At 42.0% G+C, this 24,204-nt stretch overlaps 1 protein-coding gene and 1 long non-coding RNA gene across 2 annotated transcripts; both read left to right on the top strand.

The window, feature by feature from the left end:
- The first annotated feature begins 5,592 nt into the window (after window positions 1–5,592).
- On the top strand, window positions 5,593–6,036 carry LOC147637059 (secreted RxLR effector protein 161-like). Its single transcript, XM_086800999.1, has one exon. The coding sequence runs from the start codon at window positions 5,593–5,595 to the stop codon at window positions 6,034–6,036; it is 444 nt and encodes a 147-aa protein (XP_086657125.1).
- Window positions 6,037–10,165: 4,129 nt separating this feature from the next.
- LOC147637058 (uncharacterized) lies at window positions 10,166–24,125 on the top strand. The gene is made up of 2 exons (XR_015266319.1): window positions 10,166–11,177; window positions 23,994–24,125. It is a non-coding gene; the product is annotated as an uncharacterized LOC147637058 (long non-coding RNA).
- The last annotated feature ends 79 nt before the right edge of the window (window positions 24,126–24,204 follow it).

The raw sequence follows: 24,204 nt of genomic DNA, 5'->3' as shown, positions 1-24,204 counted from the left end.
GAGTGCTGTGTTATTTATGCACCTAGAGCATGTAGACTTGCTATCAAGGATTAAGTGGTTTAAGATCCTTAAGGTCCAGATAGATTGGTCTAGTCATACTTTTTATTTTGAACATAGGAACACCCAGTATTGTATTCTAGGTGATTGTATACATCTCTCTCAGGGACCTCTTGTAAATACCAATTTTGGAAATATAATGGATTTTTCTTTGTATAATGCTTTCCATTGTGTTTTGATTCCACTTTCTTCATTTCTCATACATACTATGGATGTTAATGAATTAAGTGTGTTTGAAAGCAAAGAAGAAGTTACTTGACTCGTTTCAAGATGTATTTCCTAAGGAGTTTCCATTGTGCTTACAACCCAAAAGGGCAGTGTATCATCGTATTGATCTAGTCCCTGGTGCTCAACCTATTAGCATTCTGCCTTATAAGATGAGCCAGGTTGAGGAAGATGAGTTGGCTAAACAACTTACAAATTATTTAAGGATGGGCCAAATCCATCCAAGTAAATCACCTTGGGGTGTGCATGTGTTACTTAGGAGAAAGAAGGACAACACCTGGTGAATGTGTGTAGATTACAAGAGACTAAACAAAGTGACAATCAAGAACTGCTATCCTCTCCCTAGATCAGATGACTTGATCGAAGCAAAATATTTCACAAAGATAGAAGGCACGTCGAAATAAAGCTGAATGCTTTAGACAGGCTGGGATGTTGCATCCTTTGCAAATCCTAGGTAATAAGTGGGAAAGTATTTCCATGGATTTTCCAGATTGCCAAGAACACATCAAGGCCACGATTCCATTTGGGTTGTGGTGGACTGCTTGACAAAGATGGCTAGATTTCTACCTACACGGAAGAGTGTATACAGCTACGCAATTAGCAAGGCAGTTTATCGAGCAATTGTTTAGACAGTACAGTTTACCGCATACATAGTCAGTGAGATAGGGACTCTAAGTTTACAAGTGACTTTGGAGGCTTGCTTTTTAGAAGTTGGAAACAACTTTGAACTCGAGTTCCTCAAATCATCCTCAATCTGATGGCCAGACTGAAAGGGTGAATTAGACTTTGGAGGACATGCTTTGTGCGTATGTCTCCAAAAGATAGGGTTCATGGGAGGATTATCTTCCTATGTTAGAATTTGCATATAACAGTACTAAGCATACCAGTATAGGTTTTAGTCCTTTCATACTTATGTATGGATTTCAACCTAGATCACATGTTACCATGGGATTTTCAGGACTTCAGCATGATGCAGCGCATACTTTTTTGCAAGATATGCAAGAAATGTTACAAGCAAAGGAATCTATTAGAAGTTCTCAAGATAGAGACATATTTTATTCTAATAGACATTGTTCACCAAGAGAGTTCTCTTAAGGAACAATGGTGTATTTGCGAGTTTCGAAAGATTTCGAGACTTTATGGGGACAGGTCGATCTCCGAAATTATCCCCTAGATACTGTGGACCATTTCGGGTTACACGTCAGATTGGTTCAGTTTTGCATATGAATTGGATTTGCCTTCTCATGTGAAAGTTCATCCCATATTTCATGTCAGTAGACTTAAGGAAGTACTGGGTGGAACTGATCAGTTAGTTACTCCTCAAGAAATCATAGATGTCGAAGATATGACATTTGTGCCACACAAACCGGAAAAGATTATTGGATTTCATGAAAGACAATCGCGGCATACGCTACTCATGGAATACAAGATCAAGTGGAAGGATCGTGTTGAGGAGGATCCCTTTACAGATACGCGCTAATGTGCCCCAACACTGTTTCCGACCTCGATCCCATGTGGACCGTTTTCACCATCTTGCCTTCCAAAACCAACCTTACTTGCCATTGATGCCTCACCATATCAGAGTTTCTCGGACCTTTTCGGTTTCTAGCCTCATGGCTCCATAAACGATTTCCACGTCAAGCTTTCCCTCTTGCTGGCTTGGCCTCACGTCTCGACCTGTCGACTCAGCTCACTTCGGCACATGCATTTCATCAACCCATCTGGCCCGGCCTCCTTTTTGGCTTGTCGGCATGGTCCGATCCATATCTTAGCCTTCCACACAAATTTGACTTCATCAGCTTGGTGTCACCATTTTGCCGTTCTCCCCGTCCTCTTTTTTTGTCGTTTCTTGCTGTTTTCCCAACCATCCCTTCACCATTTTCCCGACGAGCCCCCTTTCGCGGTGAGGGAGAGGTAACTCTCACAATAGGGACGTGGCCACACTCAACACCACTAGCACCACGGATCATCCCACAATATACACCCTCTTTCAAAAATTTACATCCATGTCAATGTACTAAGTTTAATTTTTAAATTAAGGGAATGTGTGCCAAGTGCTTCTAATATTGCCCCCCCTCCCCGCCTCCTAGTGAAGGAGTATCAAAGAAGGGATGACCTGACCGTCAAAGTTGCTAAATATCGGTGCCTTAACGCTGAGTTTGCCACCACTGGTTCTGCCAAGTCCCAAGAAGATTAGGTTATCACTTTACTAAACAAGTTGCCGCCTAGCTTTACTTTTGTCACACAAACCATTAGTTTAGAACCTATGCCTAACCTATATGAGTGTGAGTGCCAACTCTTGTGCTTCGCTCGGTTGCATGACCAATTTCATCCCAAGAAGTCATCCTCTTCCTCCACTCAAGATGGGGCCCTTGTGTCCAATACCACCTCTACTCAAAAAGGACAGCAAGGGAAAGGAACAGCAACTTAAAAGGAAATGGTTCTAATTGGCCGCGTTCCTCCCAGTGGGGCGAGCCAATAGTCAGGTTGCTCAAGCCCCACCTTCCCGGTCAGTTTGTTTCACCACTCCCAAAGAGATGTCTGATTGGTCTTCCCTTACACCTCATCCCGGCCCCTTGGCCAATATTGCGTAGGTCACATTTAAGGTTAATTCTAGACACTACTCCAGAAAAAAGAAGAAACAAAGGCCTAAACAAGGCCATCCGCAAGGGAAAGCCTCTGCCTTCATTCAGATTTCTTAGTTACCTGACAATCCTTATGTGCCCATCATTTAGGCCCATCCAACTCTTCCCTGTGGTCATCCTGTCACTTGGGTAGTTGAGAGTGGGGATACTCACCATATGGCACGCACTGACATTTTCATCTCTCAACGTCCCGTTAAGGGAGAAGTTCGATGTGGCAACAACACAATGATGCCCATAAAATCCATTGGCATTGTCTTATTTGTTAACACCAACACTGGCCCCAACCAAGCTACCTTGGACAATGTCTATCTTGTCCCTAATTTAGGTCTCAACCTTCTTTCTGTATCGCAACTAACCCAACTCGATCATGGTGTTTACTTCAACAAACGAGTTGTTGAGGTAATTGAGAAACTACTGGTCTTGTTGCTATAGAGGTCAAGCTCAAAAGGATGGTTTGTACCGGATGTCTACTTTTCTAATAATTGAGCCATCTTCTGCTGGCAGAGTTTCATCGGGTTTGGGCCTACCCAAGCTCCCTCCGACATTGAACGACTATGGCACTTTTGCTATGGTCATCTACCCTATGCCACACTCTATGAGCAAGTTAGTTGAAGGTATACCCAGCCTCAAACTGACAAAGGATGTTTGTCAGCCCTGTTAAATGGGTAAGCAACATCGCTCCCCACTCCCACAACATGCTACTCATTGGGCTTCGAGAATCCTCAGGTTGATTCATTTCAACTTGAGTGGCCAATCCCCAGCCTCTTCCTTGAATGGATCTCTCTACTACATGCTGATTGTTGATGATTATTCAAGGTACATGTGGGTATATTTCCTAAAGCATAAATCCGACGCTTTCCAATACTTTTCCACATGGGTTCGGTTAGTCACTAATCAAATGGGCGTCTCAAAATTAGCATTGCGTATAGTGACAATGGTGGTGAATTTATCTCCCATCAATTTTCTAACTTCTTACAAGATCAGGGCATTCAACGCCAACTCACCTCCACCAACTCTCCCTCACAAAATGGAGTGGTCAAGCGCAAGAACCGAACAGTGATGGATATGGCACGCTCCATGCTTTTTGCAGCTGAGCTGCCTGAACGCCTCTGGTCGAAATCGGTCAACACTGCGATGTACCTTCTGAACAGTTGCCCCACGGTGGTTGTTGTTCCCCACAGGACTCCGTTTGAGGCATTTTTTGGCAAAAAGCCAACCATTTCCCATTTCTGTGTCTTTGGGTGTCGAGTATATACTCACACTCCGAATGATACAAGGGGCAAGCTTGAGCCAAGGAGCGAGTTGCTCATTTTTGTGGGCTACTCTTCTGAATCAAAGGCTTACAAAGTTTTTGATCCACGATCAAACAAAGTTTTCGTTCGTCGTGGAGACGTCTTTGATGAGCAAGGCTTACTTTGCCATCCACTGCCCATACCAACTGAACAAGAATCTCAGAATGTGCCAAATGAACTCCATCAGTCACCTACAACGTCACCTCTTGAGGAGGATTCCTCCTCCCGACAACCACCCACCAGGGACCCTTTACCTCGCTGGTATCAACAAACCATGCGTGATTCTGGCATGCCTCCCCTTGATATCCCTTTGGACGGTCCTCGTCGATCCACCAGACTCGCTCCTCATGCCTCATTCACCTCTGTTTTTCCGTAGACTATGTGGCACATGATGAGCCAACATCGTGGAAAGATGCTATTAAAATTCCATCCTGGAAACAGGCTATGGAACTAAACCTCGAAAGCATTGACCGTAATGGCACGTGGTCCATTGTGGATCACCCTCGTCATAAGAAGGTCATTGGTCATTGGAACCAAATGGATCTTCCGCACCAAGCCGATGGTACCTTGGACAAATACAAAGCCCGGCTTATTGTGCAAGGCTTTTACCAAAAAGGAGGCATTTTGCACCCACCAGTGCTCGAATGACCACAATCCGTCTTTTACTCAATCTGGCTGCCCACCACAAATGGCCAGTCTATCAGATGGATGTTAAGAGTGCCTTTTTAAATGGAATTCTCAAAGAGGAGGTCTACATTGACCAACCTCCGGGTTTCCCGCTCCCCGACCTTGAGGACAAAGTCTTTCTCTTACATAAAGCTCTTTATGGGCTTAAGTAAGCACCTCGGGCGTGGTATCATCACATCGATAATTTTTTTCACAGCCAAGGTTTTCAACCATCTCACTGTGACCCCAATATCTAAATTTACACTGATCAGGGGATGGTTTGCTACCTAGTATTATATGTCGGTGACCTCATTATTTCAGGTTCACATCAAACCAAAATGGCTGATATCATGGCACAACTTAGACAAACTTTGGAGATGACTGATATCAGTCTTCTCTCATATTTCCTTGGCATGGAGGTGATCCAACATCCTAATGGTATTTTCATGTCTCAAGAGAAGTCATGTCTCCAACTCATTACTTCCTACTTTCCTGATGGTGCTATCCCACGGGCTACTCCATTGGATCCCACCGCCGTTGAACTATCAAAGGAAGTGGACTCACCTCCACATGAAGAGCGAGCCTACCGACAAGTGGTTGGGAAACTTATTTGGCTCACAAATTCTCATCATGATATCTCCTATTGTACATCCATTTTAAGTTAGTATTTCAATGCTCCTAAGGGGCCACATTGGAGTTCAGCAACAATGAGGGTTGTTCGCTATCTAGCAGGTACCTATTTGTATGGACTTCACTACAGTCGTGGGATCACCTTGCGTGGTTACATGGACTCCGACTGGGCTGGTGATCTCGATTATCGACGTTCTCATGGTGGTTATTTGTTCTCCCTCAGATTCGCCCCTTTCTCTTGGTCTAGCAAAAAGCAGGACACTGTTGCAGGTTCTTGCAGGTTCTTCCGCGCAGAAGCCAAATATCGGGCTCTCTATGATGCCACCACTGAGGCTATGTATCGTCGTCAACTTCTTTCCGACATGCGCGTCCCCATCAACACCGCCTCTACCATCTTCGTCGACAGTCAAAGTGCGATTGCCCTTGCTGGCAACCTTATTTTTTCTAACCGTACCAAGCATGTGGGTGTCCATTTTCACTTTACCAGGGAGCAGGTTAAGCTTGGTACCATCCGACTCTAGTACATTTCCACGACAGACACCATGCAGACATCCTTACGAAGTCCGTCAACCGCCCCATTCTCGAGTGTCTTCGCAATCGGATCAGCATCGGTCCACCACCACCATCCTCTGCACATTGAGAGGTGGATCTTCCTCTCCCTTCATATTTTTTATCATTTTTGTATCAGGCACATGAGTCAGTGTGAAAACCCCATAAGGGCACGGCTCATGTGAAAACCCATTGCATTGCATTTTTTTCCCATCCTGCATTCCCTATGCACAGCATTCTATTTTTTGTGTTTGGGGTGCATGTATGAATGAAAACCCAAAAATGGGCATTCATGCATGTGAAAACCTCTTGCATTGTGGCATTCTTCTAGTACCTCTCAATCCAGAAGCCTATACTCCGGTCTCAAATCACATGAATCCTCATCTTCGATAACCAAATCTATTTTTTTCCCCTCATCTTCTCTCATGATCCCTTTTTGGTATGAGAGAGAGTGTGTGTGAAAATATACCCAAAAAGGGTATTTAACCCAACCCAAAAAGGGCCACTTTTTTATAATATTTATATGTTGGTCAACCAACACCCTGCCCTCATATAAATATGAGGTGCCTCCTAATCCTCTCCATCGACCAAACGGTCACTCATCGACTGGGCATCCACTGCTCATCATCGTTTTATCCCCCTTTTTCTGCTAGATTGATCGCCCACTTTAGGACAGCACTTCAACGTGTTCCTGTACCATTTGTTGGCGTTGCAGTTACAGATTCTCTTTTATAGCCTCTTGCTAAGGGCTTGTTCCCGCACACACCCTATTCACTTGTATATTTCAACAATTCTTGTCTTGGACCGAGTCCAGCACTAGTTGACGGATCCATGCCCGCAAATTGCGCTTCTTCATCATGACTGATTTGGAGATCAAAAAATCCCTAGGTGATATCAATGATCCGGATGGACTTGGTTGGGGAGTGTGGTTTATCTTCTTCCCTAAACCCAGCGTATCTCAGCCCTTCTTCCATGGATTCTTCACTACTGGGGCTTCAACAGTGGCTCAGGTTTCTCAAAACACTCAAGTGTGTGCTTGTGGAATGTCCTGATCCCACACTTCTTTGGTAGGAAGTTCTTGGGTGATTTGATGCAGGCGTAAGATCGTCTCCGATGAGTTTTCCAGATCTTAAGTGCATGTATGTATGATCTGATAAGCTATTAATCAACTCAGATTAATTTTAATTTTTAATTCCATCGCTATGTTCAAGAGGCATGAAATAGCAGAGAATGTTTCACGTCGTGAAACTACAGGAATTGGTTCACATCGTGAATGGTTTTCCTGCACTTTAACATGCTCAAAAAATTTTCCTCCTTAGGGCTAAATTCCTTCCTTTAGTCAAATTCCCTTTCCTTAGCCGGCCTCTGCAGTCTTGGTATTATCAATCCGTTGGTTTGGCCTACACGTGAATCTGTAGGATTTATTTCACGTCGTAAAATAGTAAGTGTTTCACACCGTGAACCGCTTCAGAAATGGTTCATGTCGACAAGTTTACCGCACTTTCATGTGCTCAAAATTTTGGCGGATTGCACCGTGTCAGAGGTGTCAAGATAAAGGTTTCTATTTTTGGAAGGTAATCTCGTGATTTTTGGCGATAATCTCAGGCACTGATTGCATGAGCGATTGGCAGCATAAAACTGCATAAAAATGGTTCACGGCGTGAATAAATTTCCTACACTTTCACGTGGAATTTCCCGTGTCGACAACCTGTTGTTTTGGGTGCATAATACTTATCCAACATATGAAAAGTAGATTGTGCCACTCTTGAGAAATGAAATACAAGTTCCTGGCTCAATCAATGGTCCTTTATGTTTTTTATTTTTATGAATTTTTTTTAAAAAAGAGGAAAACAATACCCAACCTGCTCCTTCACATTGGTGTTTTTAGTGATGCTAACTTCAAAATTATCAAAAGTAACCAATGAATCCTTTCCTAAACTACTCCACCACAACATTCATAGCATCAAAACCATATCTTTTTTTTCTACCACACATACCTTATCCGTTTATTTTCCACACAATGCACTACCAGAATGCAAAGGCACTAATGAATACTATGCAATGGGAGCTGAAACTCAAAGAGAATGGAAGAAACAAAGGTGTTTCCCCAGCAGAGCAGCGCCAAAAATGTTATGGGCTACCACACCTCTAAGAGGGAACTCTACACATTCACGTAATGAATGAGCAATAGATCACAACCGTTGTGGGGTACTTACCAATGCTTCGATCTCGAGTCCCTTGAGGCCTCCAAGCTCGCTTGTCAAGCTCCAAACTCCAAGCTCCACCTCCACACTGTCACCATGGAGTCGCTCACACCATCACATAGACCAATCACAGTCTCTCTCACTCTGTCATACAAGCATAAGTATACAAGCATGAAAAGAGGCACAATGCTAGAATGCTCTCACTCCTCACTCTCTCTCAAGTCACAAGGGGAGAGCTCTTAGCACAAAGGGGATTGTGTCCTTTTCATTATGAGAAAATGCCTTATATACAATTGGCCCTTATTCACACTTGGGTATCCAAAACTTACTTACTAGGCCTTGGGTGGCCAATATCCCATAATGTACACTAAGTGCTATAAGCCCTAATGCTTTCTCATTCCTACTCTTCCACTCATTCTCCCCAATCTCACTTAGACATTCATCTCTTCCCTCAACTAGCCCCCACAGATTTTTTCTCATGAGCAAATACATGGTCTTTGTTTGCCATGTATGAAAGTGCTCCCCTTTAAATTTAGCTATTTCTTATGCTGTGCTCATGATGATGTGAAGGGGATCTTACCTCTTGATCCAATTCAAGATTCAAGGGCAGTGTCTTCCCTTTTACAACTCAAATATGGTGTTAAATAATGATTACAACAGATTTATCAGCATAAATTTACCAAAAATTACATAAAGCCAAGGGTAATTGAATGGTACTGAATGGTTGGGATATCAACCATCTACGAATTGTAATTTGAAGTGATAGGAATCTATATTAGATACCCATTGGTAAATTTAAACCCTCAATTGTACCAAAATATAGTGATTAGTATTAATTAATCATTGATTAGTGAAATAATCTCTTGTTTTGTGTGCAAAAAACAGAGTGTACGAGGAGGCCAGATATGGTGCCTTAGAGTTCAAATGAGCTCAAATCCTTTCAAAGGCATCAATAGCAGTTAGTGTAGTAGTGGATCAAGCCAAGAAACAAAATATTTGACCAAACATTAAATGTTTAATTTCTTTTTTACCAAAGTCACTTGCAAATTGATGCAGAGCTTGATGCCACTTCTCCTTAAGGAATTTTACAAATTTGAGATCACCAGCATGTTCAGAGCATCCAAAAACCCCTTGGGCTAGCTCCATTGCTCCTAATTGCAAGACATGAAGACAAATTTGAAGTTTTACTCAAGAAAAGAAGCGTCGGCGATTTCGCGATTTCTTGAAGCATCCGACGGCGGTTTGGCAATTTGAGATGGCTGACTGAAGCATGGGGAGTCTACTCAAGTGTGGCTAAGAGGGTTTGGTCTAATATTATGGCTGGAGAGAGAGAGAGAGCTCCTCCAATAGCTGGGGGTACAGAAACTAGTTTAAAATAGACTAAAAAAGTAATTATTTTCTAAGTATGATTAATAAGATGATTAGTAAGATAAAATAGGCTCAAAAATTAGATGAATCCTAAGCTTGGCTTTGATACCATGATAAAATGCAAGCAAGATGATGAACTATGATAAATCAAATGCAAGAATCAACATAATTAGCAAGTGTTTAGATGATGATTAAGACGAGATTAGTGAGCAATTAACTAATAGCTTAATGTAGGCATGGATACTCAAAAACCAGCAAATACTGGTTAGGCCAATGCCTCAATTTATAGGGTTTACATCCACAAGATGCCAAGCATCTAATCCCGCGCTAATTTCTCCTTGATTTGTGCCACCTCCCCTACATCTGGGGTCACCTTTTCCTAGAATCTTTCCACACCCCTATATTCACTCATGCTACCCTAGATTCTCTCATCAGTAGATACCTCTCACCTTTTCACTGCTACCCATTCAATTACAGACTCTCTTTTATAGTCTCTTGCTAAGGGCTTGTTCCTGCACACACCCATTCACTTGCACATTTCAACACATGCGTTGTCACTACAAGTGGATAACATTGGTATGAGAACGCCGGTTCTGTTGGGTCAGGATCCATTCATGACTGGGGGGTTGAGCCCACTCAATGGTTTTGAACCATTCAATTTCAAATCTGATCTTATCTCAAAAAATTAGGATCTTACAGCATGACTAGTGGAGGGGAGAGGCTGCCATAGCCGAAGCAAGCTCACAGCCGCATCGTGAAGCTCTCCTTCTCTAAGCGGAAGAAGCAAGCAAGCGTGGATGATTATCTCTCTCTCTCCAATATTTGCAGCAGAAAGCAAGGGGGGCTGACATCTTCCTCTCGCCCTCTCCAACGTTCGCGTGGCACCAACAGAAGGAGGGAGGTCACCTTCTCGTTCTCACTCGTCTCGTGGGCACAGTAGACGTGCGTAGCAGCCGCTAGGGTGGAGGATCTTGAAGCGTGGGCATGGGCACAGCAGCAAGGGCATCATACATCAGCAGGGACGCAGTCGCCACGTGTGCGCTCATCGACTGTAGAGAAGCAGCCGCCGTCATTCGAGCTCTCTCTCGTCGACTGTAGAGAAGCAGCACTCAGAGCACCCTTATAGCCGGGGAGAGCACCCTTATAGCCCAAACCACAAGTTGGAGGAGAAGCACCCAAACTAAATGTAAATTGCACATCAGCAACAAAAGGAGAAGCTCTCTCTCTCTCTCTCTCTCTCTCATGCCAACCTCACGCCGCATTTTCCTCATCGTCGTAGCCACGACATTGGGCTATTCTTTGTCGCCCCATCGTGCCCACACCAACATAATCGCAGTGTACGCCACCGTTGCACGCTCCATCCTTGACATCAACAGCAATACCCCCTAGCGTTCATGTCGTCTCTTCGAGTAGCCTTGCCCCTTGCTACAGTGCACAGGAGATTGATGCCGATACCACACTACATCGACCGTCGTCGACACATCGACACCGACTTTGATGAGACCAAGTCTCTAGCGGCCGACACACTCTATGGAACTCAGGTAGCTAGTTCCAATTTCTCTTATGTTATCTATTTATTTATCGTATTTTTTATTTTATCTCTAAAATAAAAATTAACAAAAAAAGAGAACTGGACTTAGAAATCCAATTCCAACATGGCTAGTAGTGGGGGTAGTTCGCCGCCATTAGGTGGCTTAGGGGAGTTTTCTCATATCATGTCCTCCGTGTCCGGCCTGAAGCTTGACCGTATTTGTCAGGCAGTGATTGCTAGACAGACTGAGATGATACAATCTCCTTTGAGCTTGCAAGGGACCAAGGATTTTCCCATTGACGTAGCTCCTGATGTTTCCCTATCCGTAGATGACCCGTAGGTCCGAACGGACAGCATAAAAGTTAGGGGATGAGCAACCCTTACCGACTGACAACACTAACGAGAATTACTCTGAGGATAATCTTCTTGATAAGGACGCCTATGGAGATGATACTCGACCCAGAGGTGTGGAGTTAGAGGCTAAGATGGATATCTCGAGGGTATCCATAGCCCATTTGTTTGTAAAAAGAACTAGCACATTAGAGAGAAATCAAATTGAGATTTTTTTCATACTTAGGAGTATTCATGCCCATTTGGACGCTAGTTTAGCTACTCTTGCAGGGAGTGTTGTTATGCGCCTAGATCTTCACAGAGGAGAGTGCATTTTCCTCCTACCAACAATGACATACTGCCTTGAGTAGAATCGTTGGTCAGAGTGCATACAAAGTAGTCCGTATAGGCGACCTCAAGCCGCTAAGCTTTGGGAGAGAGGAGAAAGAATGCAACAAGGACTCGTAAACATCTTTTTGCAGAAGTGGTCGGATATCTACAACCTCAGTCAGGTGCCAGAGAATGTGAGGCCCGTAGAGGCCAGTCTGTCATTGTTGATAGGCAAGGCATACAAATGGTGGATGAGTTTGGTCGGATTTCCAAGTACTTGGGTAGAGTTTAAAACACTATTTCGGAAAGAGTGTTTTCATGCGAATGAGTTGTAGAGGTCTTGGCATGATTAGGATAAATGCTCAATGCAGGGCATCTCCCTCACAAAGTACATCTCCAACTACCGTGAGATTGTGTTGAAATTAAAGAGAATCAACGAGTTCCAAACTTCACGTAGATTCATGAGAGGCTTTTGTAGAGACTAAGCAGCCGACAAATTTTGTTGAGGCCATAAAGTATGCGCAGATTTATGATGACATTTCACATCACTCTAAATCCAATCTTAGCAAGACAACTGAGAGTAAATAGGGTTCCGACGTTAAGAGGAAATTCTTTTGGGGCGATAGGGAGTAACGAGACCATAGTGAGCAGCACAGTGAGCGCTGGGCGAAGAAATCGTGCCGTTTTTTAGATAAAAATCAATCTAAATCCACTAAGAAAGAGCAGTACGATAAAGCTTAGAAAGGAAAATCTATGCTTTAACTATTTCGAGGCTGGACATAGCAAGGCAGCATGTCCAAAGCTAGGAGCTGGAGATAGTTCTAGCGATGCCAAGAAAGCTGGTAAATCCTCTCGGCACCTACATACTATCCAACAGTTACCTCTTCATTCCACAGAGTTCAGAGAGGTGACTGTAGGACACATGGATAGTATCCATGCTTGCTGTATTACCCGGACGATGTGGGACCACATGATTTGGTCTGCTTATATGACAGGTTAGGTGGTCGTAGAGTCACCGTCATGATTGATGATGGAGCCACTCACAACTTTCTTAAGTACGCATTAATTAAGAAGTTGTGATTTTCAGAGACCAAAAGCGACCATAACTACACTGTATCATTAACTAATGGTCATGATAAAACTGTTTGAGAGATAGTGGTCTTGGGGGTACCTTTAGCTATGCAGGGTTGTGAGGCCAATTTGGATTTCCAGTTCATGCACTTGGCCAAAGCTGATATTTATCTAGGCAGGGAGTGGTTGTATAACCTCGGCCCTACCCTGAGTCATAGCCTATAAAGACAATAGCATAGAGTTTGTGCATGAGGGGAGAGTGGTGACACTACAGGGTGAGCAGGAGGTTCCAACTGCACCCTTGATTTCGTCCATAGAGTTTGTGCATGAGGGAAGAGTGGTGATGCTACAAGGTGAGCAAGAGGTTCCAACTGCATCCACCATGCCATTGATGTGGATGATATATAGCAGGTATATATTTGTACTCTTGCATCAATTTATTTTTCATAGATGAAATGTGATTGATAAAGTTTCCATAGTTAAAACTAATTTAAGTTGTGATAACTTAAATGGACTTGGTCGAGACCACTGTTTTCCAGAACCTGTCTTTATCTTCTTGTGAACAAAACATAAATATCAAAGCTAAAGCCAAGATAATAAAACAAAAGTACGCAGTTTCTTTGAGTGATTTATTGTGAGAGTTTAGGGATATGTTTCTCAATAATCTCCCAGATGGTGTTCCACCATCTAGGGAGCTTGACCATGGCATTGATGTGCTACCAATGTCAAACCTATAAGCAAACCTGCTTAGAGGTTAAGCCACTCCGAGGTAAAAGAAGTGGAATAGCTGTTAGCCAGGTATATGAAGTGAGGGTTTATATGCCCAAGTTCTTCACCATGGGCATTACCCATTCTTTTGGTAAAAAAGAAAGATGGGTCTATGCAGATGTGCATAGACTACCGTGCTCTTAAACAAATTATGATTAAGAATAAATACCCAATGCCATGCAGTAATGAGTTTTTTTCACCAACTTAATGGTACGAAATATTTTTCTAAGATTGATCTTAGATCTGGGTATCACCAAGTTAAGATAAGGGAACAAGATATTCCCAAGCCCACATGTATAACTTGTTTTGGACATTATGAGGTCATAGTCATTTTGTTCAACTTGACGAATGCTCCAGTAACATTTATGATGTAGATTGACAAGGTTTTACGTCCATATTTGGAAAAATTCATAATAGTTTTCCACAATGACATATATATAGTAAGTCGAAAAGAAGAACACTTATAACATTTGCGCTCAGTGTTCAAACTCCTAAAGGAAAATAAGCTATTTGGAAAGGAATCATTGGGTGTAATTTTTTTGCTGAGGAGATCCAGTATTTAGGCCATATCATCTATGTGGACATCTATGTGGATGGTATGTGGATGCATCCTGACAAGGTGGATGGCATTGTCAAATAGCCTGAACCTATAAATCTCGAGGAACTATAGATGTTTCTAGGTATGTCGGGGTTCTATTGACAGTATGTAAAGGACCGCAAAGATCACAGTTCCCTTAACCACAATGAGTTGAGGACAAAGGATAAAACTATTTATTGGGGGGATCCTCAACGAAAAAGTTTTGAGAAGCTCAAGGTGACCTTTGGTGGCAGACGGCACCGGCATTGAGTATTGTGGAGCCTAATGAGCCATTTGATTTAGAGAGACAAACGCTAGTGGAGAGGCCATTGGGACAGTTTTATTGCAAAGGGGATGCCCTTTTGCATTTGAAAGCAAGAAGCTTTATCATGTAGCGTAACTACTCGGCTTACGAGCAAGAGTTACTTGCTATTATTCATGCTCTAAAAAAGTGGCAACATTATTTATATGGTGCTACATTCGAGGTCCGAGAACGGATCATGAAAGTCTCAAATGGCATTCAAGTTAGAGTGAGCTAAAGGGTAGAAAAGCTCGGTGGGGGGCAGAGATCCTACATGAGTTTGATTTTACACTCCGTTACCAGAGAGGTAAATTTAACATACTAGCAGATGCACTGAGCCGCATGCAGATGGTGAACGAGTTGAGTTTCACCGCCTTCAAGAGTGAACTCTTGGAGTCACTATGTGGTTTATGTGAGCATGATTCATTGTTTTCACATGTATGGCACGTTATTTGCAGCGGCCACACTTTTATACAACAAGGCAACCACCTCGCTCATCAGAAAGGCGCACTAGTCCGGAGAGATTAGTCGAGGTTTCTAGAGGAAGAGGAGCGAGTGCTAAACTTATACCTACTAACAAAGGAGGTGAAAACTCCTAAGTTAGCTAGGTTGTTTATCAAACATATCTACAAGCTATATAGCTTGCACACATATATAGTTTTAGACAGGGATATAAAGTTTGATAGTCACTTTTGGAGGGAAGTCTTCAAAAAGTTGGACACTACTCTAAGTATGAGTACGGTTGATCATACAGTCTGATGGTCAGATCGAGAGAGTCAACTACGTGTTAGAGGACATGCTTCTAGCATATGTCAGTAAAAAGCAATCCAATTAGGAGGAGTACCTGCCACATTCATAAGAGTTCAAAACATTCAACACTAGATTTAGTTCATTCATGTTAATGTATGGTTTCCAACCAAGATCTCTTGTGGCCGTAGTGCTACAAAAGGAGAAGATTCAGCCTATCAAGCATTTCCTTGAAGACATGAAAGATATGCTAAAAGTAGAAAGAGATAGCATTTATAGTGCACAAGGTCATGCAAAAAAGTATGATGACAAAAGCCATAGAGAAGTGACCCTTGAAGAGGGTCACTTTGTTTTCTTGGAAGTCACTCTACGAAGTCGGAGACTCTCAAGATAGGAAAGTGTCAAAAGCTTACTCCTAGATGTTGCAGTTTGTTTAGAATCCTTAAGAAGATTGGTAGCGTAGCATACAAACTTGAGTTGCCGGAGAGATCTTGAGTACATCCTATTTTTCATGTCAGTAAACTCCGAAAAACCGTTGACCATAAGGAGAACGTAGTTACTCCTAATGTTCTTGGTAAAACTTCTTGAACCATCGACTATTTTGCATGAACGTGAAAAGATTCTAGAATTCAGGGATCGGAACACAAGGCATACTATGTACTGATGAGAGGCACGTGTTAAATGGAAAGATAGGGAACAAGAAGCATATACATGGGAATGTTTAAGTATGCTAACCAAGAACTATCCAGAGTTTGTTTTCGTGAATGAAAACTCTTCTTCAGGGGAAGGTAATGTCACATAGCATGTAATGCACGTGAGGCTCAAGAGGCTTCGATTATGCATGTTGAAGTATGGGCGGCAAGTAAGTATGGGGTTCATGAGTGAGTCGCGTCCGGGTCGGAGTACCACGGGCGGCCAGGCTAGTGTGGGTAAGCAAGCCACTACATATAGCCTGGTGGGATGGTGCATGCTTCTACGGTTGGGAGGTGAACAAGAGCCCTACCTTCTCCTTCTCTGCATAGCCAGAGAGTTGCTGCATAGCTGGGAACATCACAGTATGTATGTGTGTGTGTGTGTGTGTGTGTGTGTGTGTGCGCGCGCGCGTGTACATATACATATATGTATGCACACACATATGTATACACGTATAGACAAATATGTATACATATGTGTGTGTGTATATACATATATGTATACACATTGACACACACACACACACACACATACATATACCTATATAGGTATATGTATAGATATTATAGATATATGTATATACGTATGTATATATATATATATATATATGTGCATATATAGTTTGGGGTGCCCTCATCCACGATAACCATTCCAAAGGGAAGCTCGAGCATTGCAGTCCTTCTTCACCAATTGACAATGCAATCCCTGGCTGAGATCCATCCCCTTTCGAGGATGATGCTCTCTTTCAATGTACTTGTGGGGGTCACATAAAACTTGCACAATACAGGTTTAGATCCAATAAACAACTCAACTTCCAAACAATTGAGATGGTCATAGAATGGGAATTATTTACCATGATAATGGTTGTTGTGAATGGTGCGAGGGGTGGGTGACCTAATAAGTTCCACGTCTCCTAATACAACACGTTGTGGAGGCCTTTTTGCGGGAACTCTAGCTCCAGGCAAGCCGATTCCACCGCTGATGGTACATCGAGCTACATCGAGCATGAACCACGATACAATTTTGGCACTGTCCAATCATTCAAACCTTGTTCCAAGATTCCATGGAAGAGTGTCCATGGTTGCAAGAACATGAATCCAGTCCTTGGAGTGGGCAAGCTCCGAGATAGGCTCATATTCTTGGTTCTCATCTTCACCATCCAATATCTTGTTACAAGCTTTAAAGATGTCAATTGATGTGGTGTGAGCTTCTACATTGCATGCTCTACAAAGATCAAGACTGAAGCAGTCCGAGTGGTTATGTCTGACTCATTGATGAGAATGTGTCACCCCATCAGATGAGTCTTCCCTATTTTTAAGAATATTTTCCTGGATTGGTTTCCTTTACGTATGTAAATGTGATTGGTTTTCCAATCATGAAAACCAGCCTTATGTCTCTCATGTAAGGCCTTCGGAGGATCATGGTATATGATAGTCATTTTTGAAAATCCATCACCACATGAATGTGTGGTGGAAGCTTAGCCAGAAGGTCTTAATCTTTGCATCCTAAAGAATGCCATGCCCATAGGTTTAGCTATGTTCCAATCAGCATGCTTGACCACAAGGCTTGTGCCTACGAGTGGCAGACTTCCCCATGCCTCTCAACAATCCTGGGTGATTATGCTGACAACACCATCATCCAAGATTGTGGAGATCGTCAGTCCTTTATAAACAAAAGATAACACATAGTTCATTTCATCACTTTCAAAGCAATGCCCCAACTTGTTCATGGGCACTTTTAGATATCTTTTTATCTTGGGTAGTATGGAAGGAGAGCACTCATTATGGCACAGCTCATTATCTTGGGTATGGAAGGAGAGCGCTCATTAAGGCACAACTCATCCTCCTCCTCTTCAGGTTCTGGTTCAGCTACATGGCTCTTAAATTCCCATTCATCCACTCAAATAAACTTGAGAATTTCCTTGTAAAAGAGAACTTATCGAGACTCAGACTTTCGAGGATAAAAAGGCTATGAAGCCTACTATGTCCTTTGTGCGATATTCACACTCACTTAGCTTGTACTCACTCGGAGGTGGCTTTGGACTTGCTATTAGCTAATGTGTAGGGTATGTGCACTGATCCTTACCTAAGAAGTGGTGCCTCTAAAGGGGTTGAGATGAAATCTTCACCTATCACATTGGAGACAATATTGTGGTGACTATGATGACCCATGGAAGGCCAACTTTCACCTCCCATTGATTCCTCCTAGTTGGGACTGAATCTCCGGAACTATCTCTTTTCGTAGCCTCCTTAGAATGGTTACAATCTTGGTTAAGGTCTTTGGCAGAGCAGGCACTAAAGTTCCTCTCAAGTACTGGCTCTAGTTCAGCTCTTGGGCTTGTTTTATTTTCTCTTTCTTCAACATAGGACTAGGGTACTCTATTTCTTTGGAAAGTTTATGTAGTGAATGGGTTTCCTCTCTTTGGGAAGAGCTAGTTTGAATGGGAGATCACTCGTTGTCTCCATGAGGAAGGCAACTTTGGAGATATCATCCGGACCACTTTTCAATTATCTCACGACATTGTTGCCCTTGACAACTAATTGTGTATTATGTTTCTGCATGCTCGTTAAGGTCTTCTTCTTCTAGACCTCTGGTTCTAGTTCATTAGCCTTTTTAGGAGCTACTATAGCCTTTGGGGCTTGCACCTTTGGCTCTTGGGCTACTGCTGATGTTGAGGTCAAAGCTTGAGCTTTGTGCTTCTTTGTTGCCTTGGATGTATCCAAGGCAACTACCCTTGTGATGGCATTAAGGGGGACTGTTATGAATAAGTCCTTGTAAACTTATATGACAAGTTAAGGCTCGTCAAAGTGGCTGATGCTCCTTGTAAAATTATATAACAAGTTAAGGCTCATCAAAGTGGTTGATGCTCTGGCCATTGGGATGATTGTTATTCTATCGGGACAATCCTTGAAGGCATGTTGGAATCACACTTGTAACATATGTCTCTGCATGGAATGACATTGGGATTTGGTATTGGATTCAAGAATAAAGCTAGGGCACTAGGTGCGATGGTTCTATGAGGACACTTTACAGCACAGTGTAGGCCCTTATAATGGAAACATTGTGCAGGGGTGGCATGCATGTCATATTGTTGAGGTCCCTCACTCTTTGTTGCACCATGGCCTCAAACAGAGACGTATAGTCAATGGCTGGAGGTTGTTCTAGATATCCATATATGGGGCTCCATTGGCCCCACTAGGTAAGAATCCCACTATAAAAGTGTGTCAAGACCTCATAGCTAGTCTTTTTAAGTGGGTTTAGTAACCTAAACCATTGGCCTGCTTTGCCTTCAAGGCAAAGTTCGAACGAGAAAATCTTGGTGGGATCATCAACAATCCATCCCATGGCCTCACGAATTTGATCAAACTTCTCTAGGTATACTGAACGAGATTTCCAGTTCCATCAAATTTGATCATCATCCCTGAGATGTGGATTGGCTTGGTTTTTCCCAACTTTCAGCTTCTAGGTGCTATGTTAGTTGCAACCCCCCTTCCCATTTCTAACACCATCCTCAGCATGTTTTTCGCATATTCACATGGCAGTGGAACATAAGGAGGTGGTTGCACAAGACCCTCTATTTCATATGGGATATCTCGCCCTATGTGGTTGGGCTACACAATTTCCAATAGGATTTGCCCTCCATCAGCCTAGCCTTGAGATTGCATTCTTACTGTGCAGGTGAGGTTGCACACTTATCCCTGGTGGTACAGCAACTACGGTTGTTGGGCTTCTTGTCAGTCATAGTTTACTTGGATAAACCCACCTTAAGATTGACACCAAATGTTTGAAACATTGTGGTGTCGTGAACATGGTTTCACTGCTTCCTATAGGAGTGAATCTTGAGGTTCCTAGTCTTGCTCGTGCTCCTTCATTAGAGCTCTGCCCAAAAATAGGACAGTTGAACGCCTTCTTCATAAATTTTAGGGCGCTATTAATAGAGCCAATTGGTGAATCCAAAGTTCTGAGGCTCGTGGTGAATCCAAAGTTCTAAGGCTCGTGGTGGCCCCTGTTTCTAAGATTTTTGTTGTTTCTCCACTCACGTCTATGTTTCATTACCTTATTTCCTCCAAAAGCTGCTCGCCCTGAGGTGGATTTAAAGTATTCTAGCCTTTTTAATAGGGGAGCACTTTGTTAAGTGTTAGTCATTCATTGGGATCGAAGGCTTGGTGGGCTTGAGGAGGTGTGGTTTGATACATTGCAATTGACTGTATTGTGGTTTTTCCAACAGTTAGTTCAGATTGGGTTTGCATTAAGATCCTTGGTGTCCCTAGATCAAATAAGTTTTTTTTTTGTAGAGCTTTTTTTTGCTCTGCTACTAAGGCTCACATGTCCAAATTCATGCCTCTAGACTCATATCTCTAGGCTCACGTCTACAGGCTCACGTATGTAGGTCCACGTCTCTAGGCTCACATGTCTTGGCTCATGTCTCTTGGCTTATGTGTCCAAGTTCATGTCTCTTGGCTCACGTGTCTAAATTCACGCCTGTAGGCTCACACTTTTTTTGTATGAACTTGGCTCACGCATTTCCCTTGTATGAAATAGGCCTACTTGGGACACAAAAATATAGGAACTAGGTCTACGACAAGGTTTTTCTTTGAATTTGTAGCTGGTATAAATTGTATGATAAGAAAATCTTCCAAGGACATGGATAGGTATGTCTATACGGGACTATAATAATTGGTCTATACTATATTAGGTATACTTACCTCCAAGCTATGTAGGCTCATGTGTCCACCCTCACGTGCCCAGATTCACAACTCACATCTAAAGACTGACATGTCCAGGTTCACGTCTTTTTGTGTGACTGTGGGCTCACATCCCCTACCCGGTTGAGAGCTAGTTTGGCCTGATTTTTTGTGATTTTTTGGACTTGATAGGGTGTGAATAATTGTTTTAATCCTAATGAATAGTTGTGATGCACTTAATTAAGTGTTTTTTAATTATTTTTAGATGATTTAGTATGCTTCTAATTTACTAATTTCACAATGCTTGAAAAAATTATGAAAAAATATGAAATGCAGGAAAAAATTTTGACAGTTTCACTTTAATTCATTTTATGGTGCTTAATGCTTATGTTTTTGGAGTGGATTCCACTCCTAATCATAATTGCTAAGCTAATTCTTGGATCAAAGCAATGCAATCTAAGCCTCTTAGGCTCTAATTTCATGCAAATTACCAAAAAATCATGGTTTTACCCAACCAATAGATGAACATAGATTTTTGTAAAATAAATTCAAATGAAAATCAAACACATCCAAGGCTTCAAAATCATATATTTTTTGAAGTGTGACCTCTCAATACCGGGGATTCTAATAGCCTAGAATGGATAGAAAAAGGGAGCTAAAGCCCTAGGCTAGTCCCCAACAATGACACCAAATGTGTTCAAGTCCAGAGCTTCCTTGCCGCCGAAGAATGTGTCATTGGGTTTTGCCTTAGTCGTAAATGCAACTTCTCATGTGGGTGTGTTAGCTCATCCGTCGCATCCTCACTCTGTTATCACACCAGAATGCTCTTTGCCAAAGGGGTGAAGAGAGAGCTCCCAATCTCTAGATGGAGGCAAGAAGAGATGGTCCTTCGCCAACGGTTCTCTCTCACAAAGGTAGGGGAAGAAGAAGAAGAAGCTATTGCAAGAAGAAAACCTACAATCAAACCTATCTAGCATGCATCCATCAAGCAAGAAAGATTCAAAATCATATAAGCAAGCAAGAAGAGGGAAGAAGGAGAGCTCAGAAGTAAGCAATTACAAGGGAATGATTGTCAAAAATGACTTATATATAAGTGACTAGATTTCACCTTAGGCCAACCAAACTTAAAAATGGTCTAGCCTCTATTGCTAGTTTTAAGCAAGTATATACACTAATTCCATAGACTTTTCATAAGGTTGGTTTATATGTTCTACCACCATCTTAAAAAAGTTGAGTGCCCCTTCGTGTAGGTAAAATGACAAAGTGCCTTAGGTAGGTCGGGCGGGCGAAACCATGTTAAACAAAGGAGTGGTTAAAAATGACTTATATATAAGTGACTAGATTTCTAGGCTCACCAAACTTAAAAATTGTTCGACCTCTATTACTAGTCTTAAACAAGTATATACACTAAGTCCATAGACTTTTCGTAAGGTTGCTTTATATGTTCCAGCACTGTCTTACAAAAATTAAGTACCCATTTCGTGCGAATAAGATGGCAAAGCACCTTACGGTAGGTCGGCAAGCGAAACAATGTTAACCTACAGAGTGGTTAACAATTTGCACCACTTTAATACACCACTCTATTACATAAATCTCTTCTTCAACAAAAACCTTCAAAAAATGTATATAAATTTGAATCGAATCCACTTGTTTCATTACACTATAAAGAAAGCAAAAGGAGTGAAATGAAGATCATAGGATGAGGATGAGTTTATGTGGACACATGTTGAGTTTATGTGGACACATGTTGAGTTTCCACATTGGCGGCTAGGTGTCACTACACTACAATAAAGAAAGCAAGAGTGAAACGAGGCATCATATGACGAGGATGAGTAGATGTGGACACATGTTGAGTTACCATATGGGGAGCAAGGTGTCAATTTTTGGTGATAAGTGGATTTCTCTACAAAGCTATATAGTCATGTACTTATAGTTGACATTTGTGTGAAAGTAATTTACAATGAAGATTATGCCTATGCTTTAAGATTATCTTGCTAAGTTTGTGGTTCTTGGAGATTAGCAACATGATTGAGTGACTAAAGCTTAAAATCCTTCTTGTACCATTAAATTAATTGTTGTTATCTCTATTATCCAACCATGGCTTTGCTCATTTGCTTTGATCCACCTTGATTTCAAGTGGCCTTAGTGTTATGATGGGTAATAGCGAGATTTTTGTTAGTAAAAACCATTTAAGACACTAAGACTTACATAGTCATGTGTATGCATTCCTTCATCAAGAAAAGATAGATGGTTTCATTCATGACAATAGATCACATCTTTTGGTAAGCATTCTACCGATGTTAATACCTCTCTCTCTCTCTAAAATACGCCCTCTTTTCTTCCACTTCTACTTTCTCCACCCTCCTTCTCTTTGTAACTATGTAACGCTCTTTGCCTTCCATGCACAAATATTAAGAAAGTATGAAAGATGAAGGCATGTAGCTTTGCAACACAAAAGCCCTATAAAAGTAGTATATATAGATTGAAAAACCAAGTAGCAATAAGAAAAATACTATGCTTATGATATTAAAGGGCACAATGGCTCTTCAAAATGGATCACTAACCAAACATGTATTGAAGAAAAAGAGATAATTTATCAAATAAGAAGCACAACAAAATAGTGACATCCCATCTGGGAGAACATTAAATTGCTCACTCCAATCATATATCAAGGCTTTCCCATTCCCGTGCAAAGGCCAAGTACATCATGATGATGTTGAGGTGCAATTTTGCTTGCAGATCATAAATATGCCAAGTTTGGCACAATTAAGAATTGAGGTGTGGTTTACTAACAAGAAGAGTCTCTTGACACTGCCTAGTTAAATGGGCTGTAATCCATAAAAGACACCTCATCAAATCTATTCCACAATTGGACCCTTCCTTTCACATTTCCCTACTTAAACTCGAGTTAAGGTGGGGATAGGTGAGATCTTCCTTTGGTCGTATCGTGACCCACAAGGAAGGAATCGAAAACATTTTCAGAGGGGCTAGTCTGTAAAGCCCTTCAAGACCTGTTTCTCTAGGACAGCTGTGGGGAGGAGGGCAGTCGTCCCAAGTGTCCAAGGGATGGGTTGTCCCAGTGTGTGAAACCCACTGCAGTGAGCTTGAAATCCACAGTTCGCGAGCACTCTTATGACATATGATACATTACATTATATGGGTCACAATGATCTCCAAAGAGGACAGAAAGTTCTACAATTGAATGACACATTGAGATAAGATATATTACATTATATGAGTCACAATGATCACAGAAAGTTCTACAATTGTTGTGATACCAGAGCTTGTGGCATGTGGTGATAATGTGTGAACTGTATTATGTAGGTAAAGGTATACACATGTTATGACAGTGCTACGGTGACCACCAATGATTCATTATCACTGTGTTCAACCTCAACTGACTGGAAAAGTTGGGCCTTCAAAAGCCTGGATTTGGCCAAGGGTCCCCATGAGTGACAGTTTGCGAGCACTCTTGTATAAGTGTGCCTTGGAACCTATGCTGATGCTCTTGCATCATGTAGCAAGTGTAGATTGA

The sequence above is a fragment of the Cibotium barometz genome, chromosome 7 (assembly GCF_041138505.1).
Source record: "Cibotium barometz isolate CiBa-2024 chromosome 7, ASM4113850v1, whole genome shotgun sequence".
NCBI lineage: Eukaryota > Viridiplantae > Streptophyta > Polypodiopsida > Cyatheales > Cibotiaceae > Cibotium > Cibotium barometz.
Note: the sequence above shows the minus strand (reverse complement) of the source record. Positions and strands in the feature narration are given on the sequence as shown.

What these genes read in the sequence shown, in the direction of transcription:
- LOC147637059 (XM_086800999.1), top strand. Translation starts at nt 5,593, where the DNA reads ATGAGGGTTGTTCGCTATCTAGCAGGTACCTATTTGTATGGACTTCAC.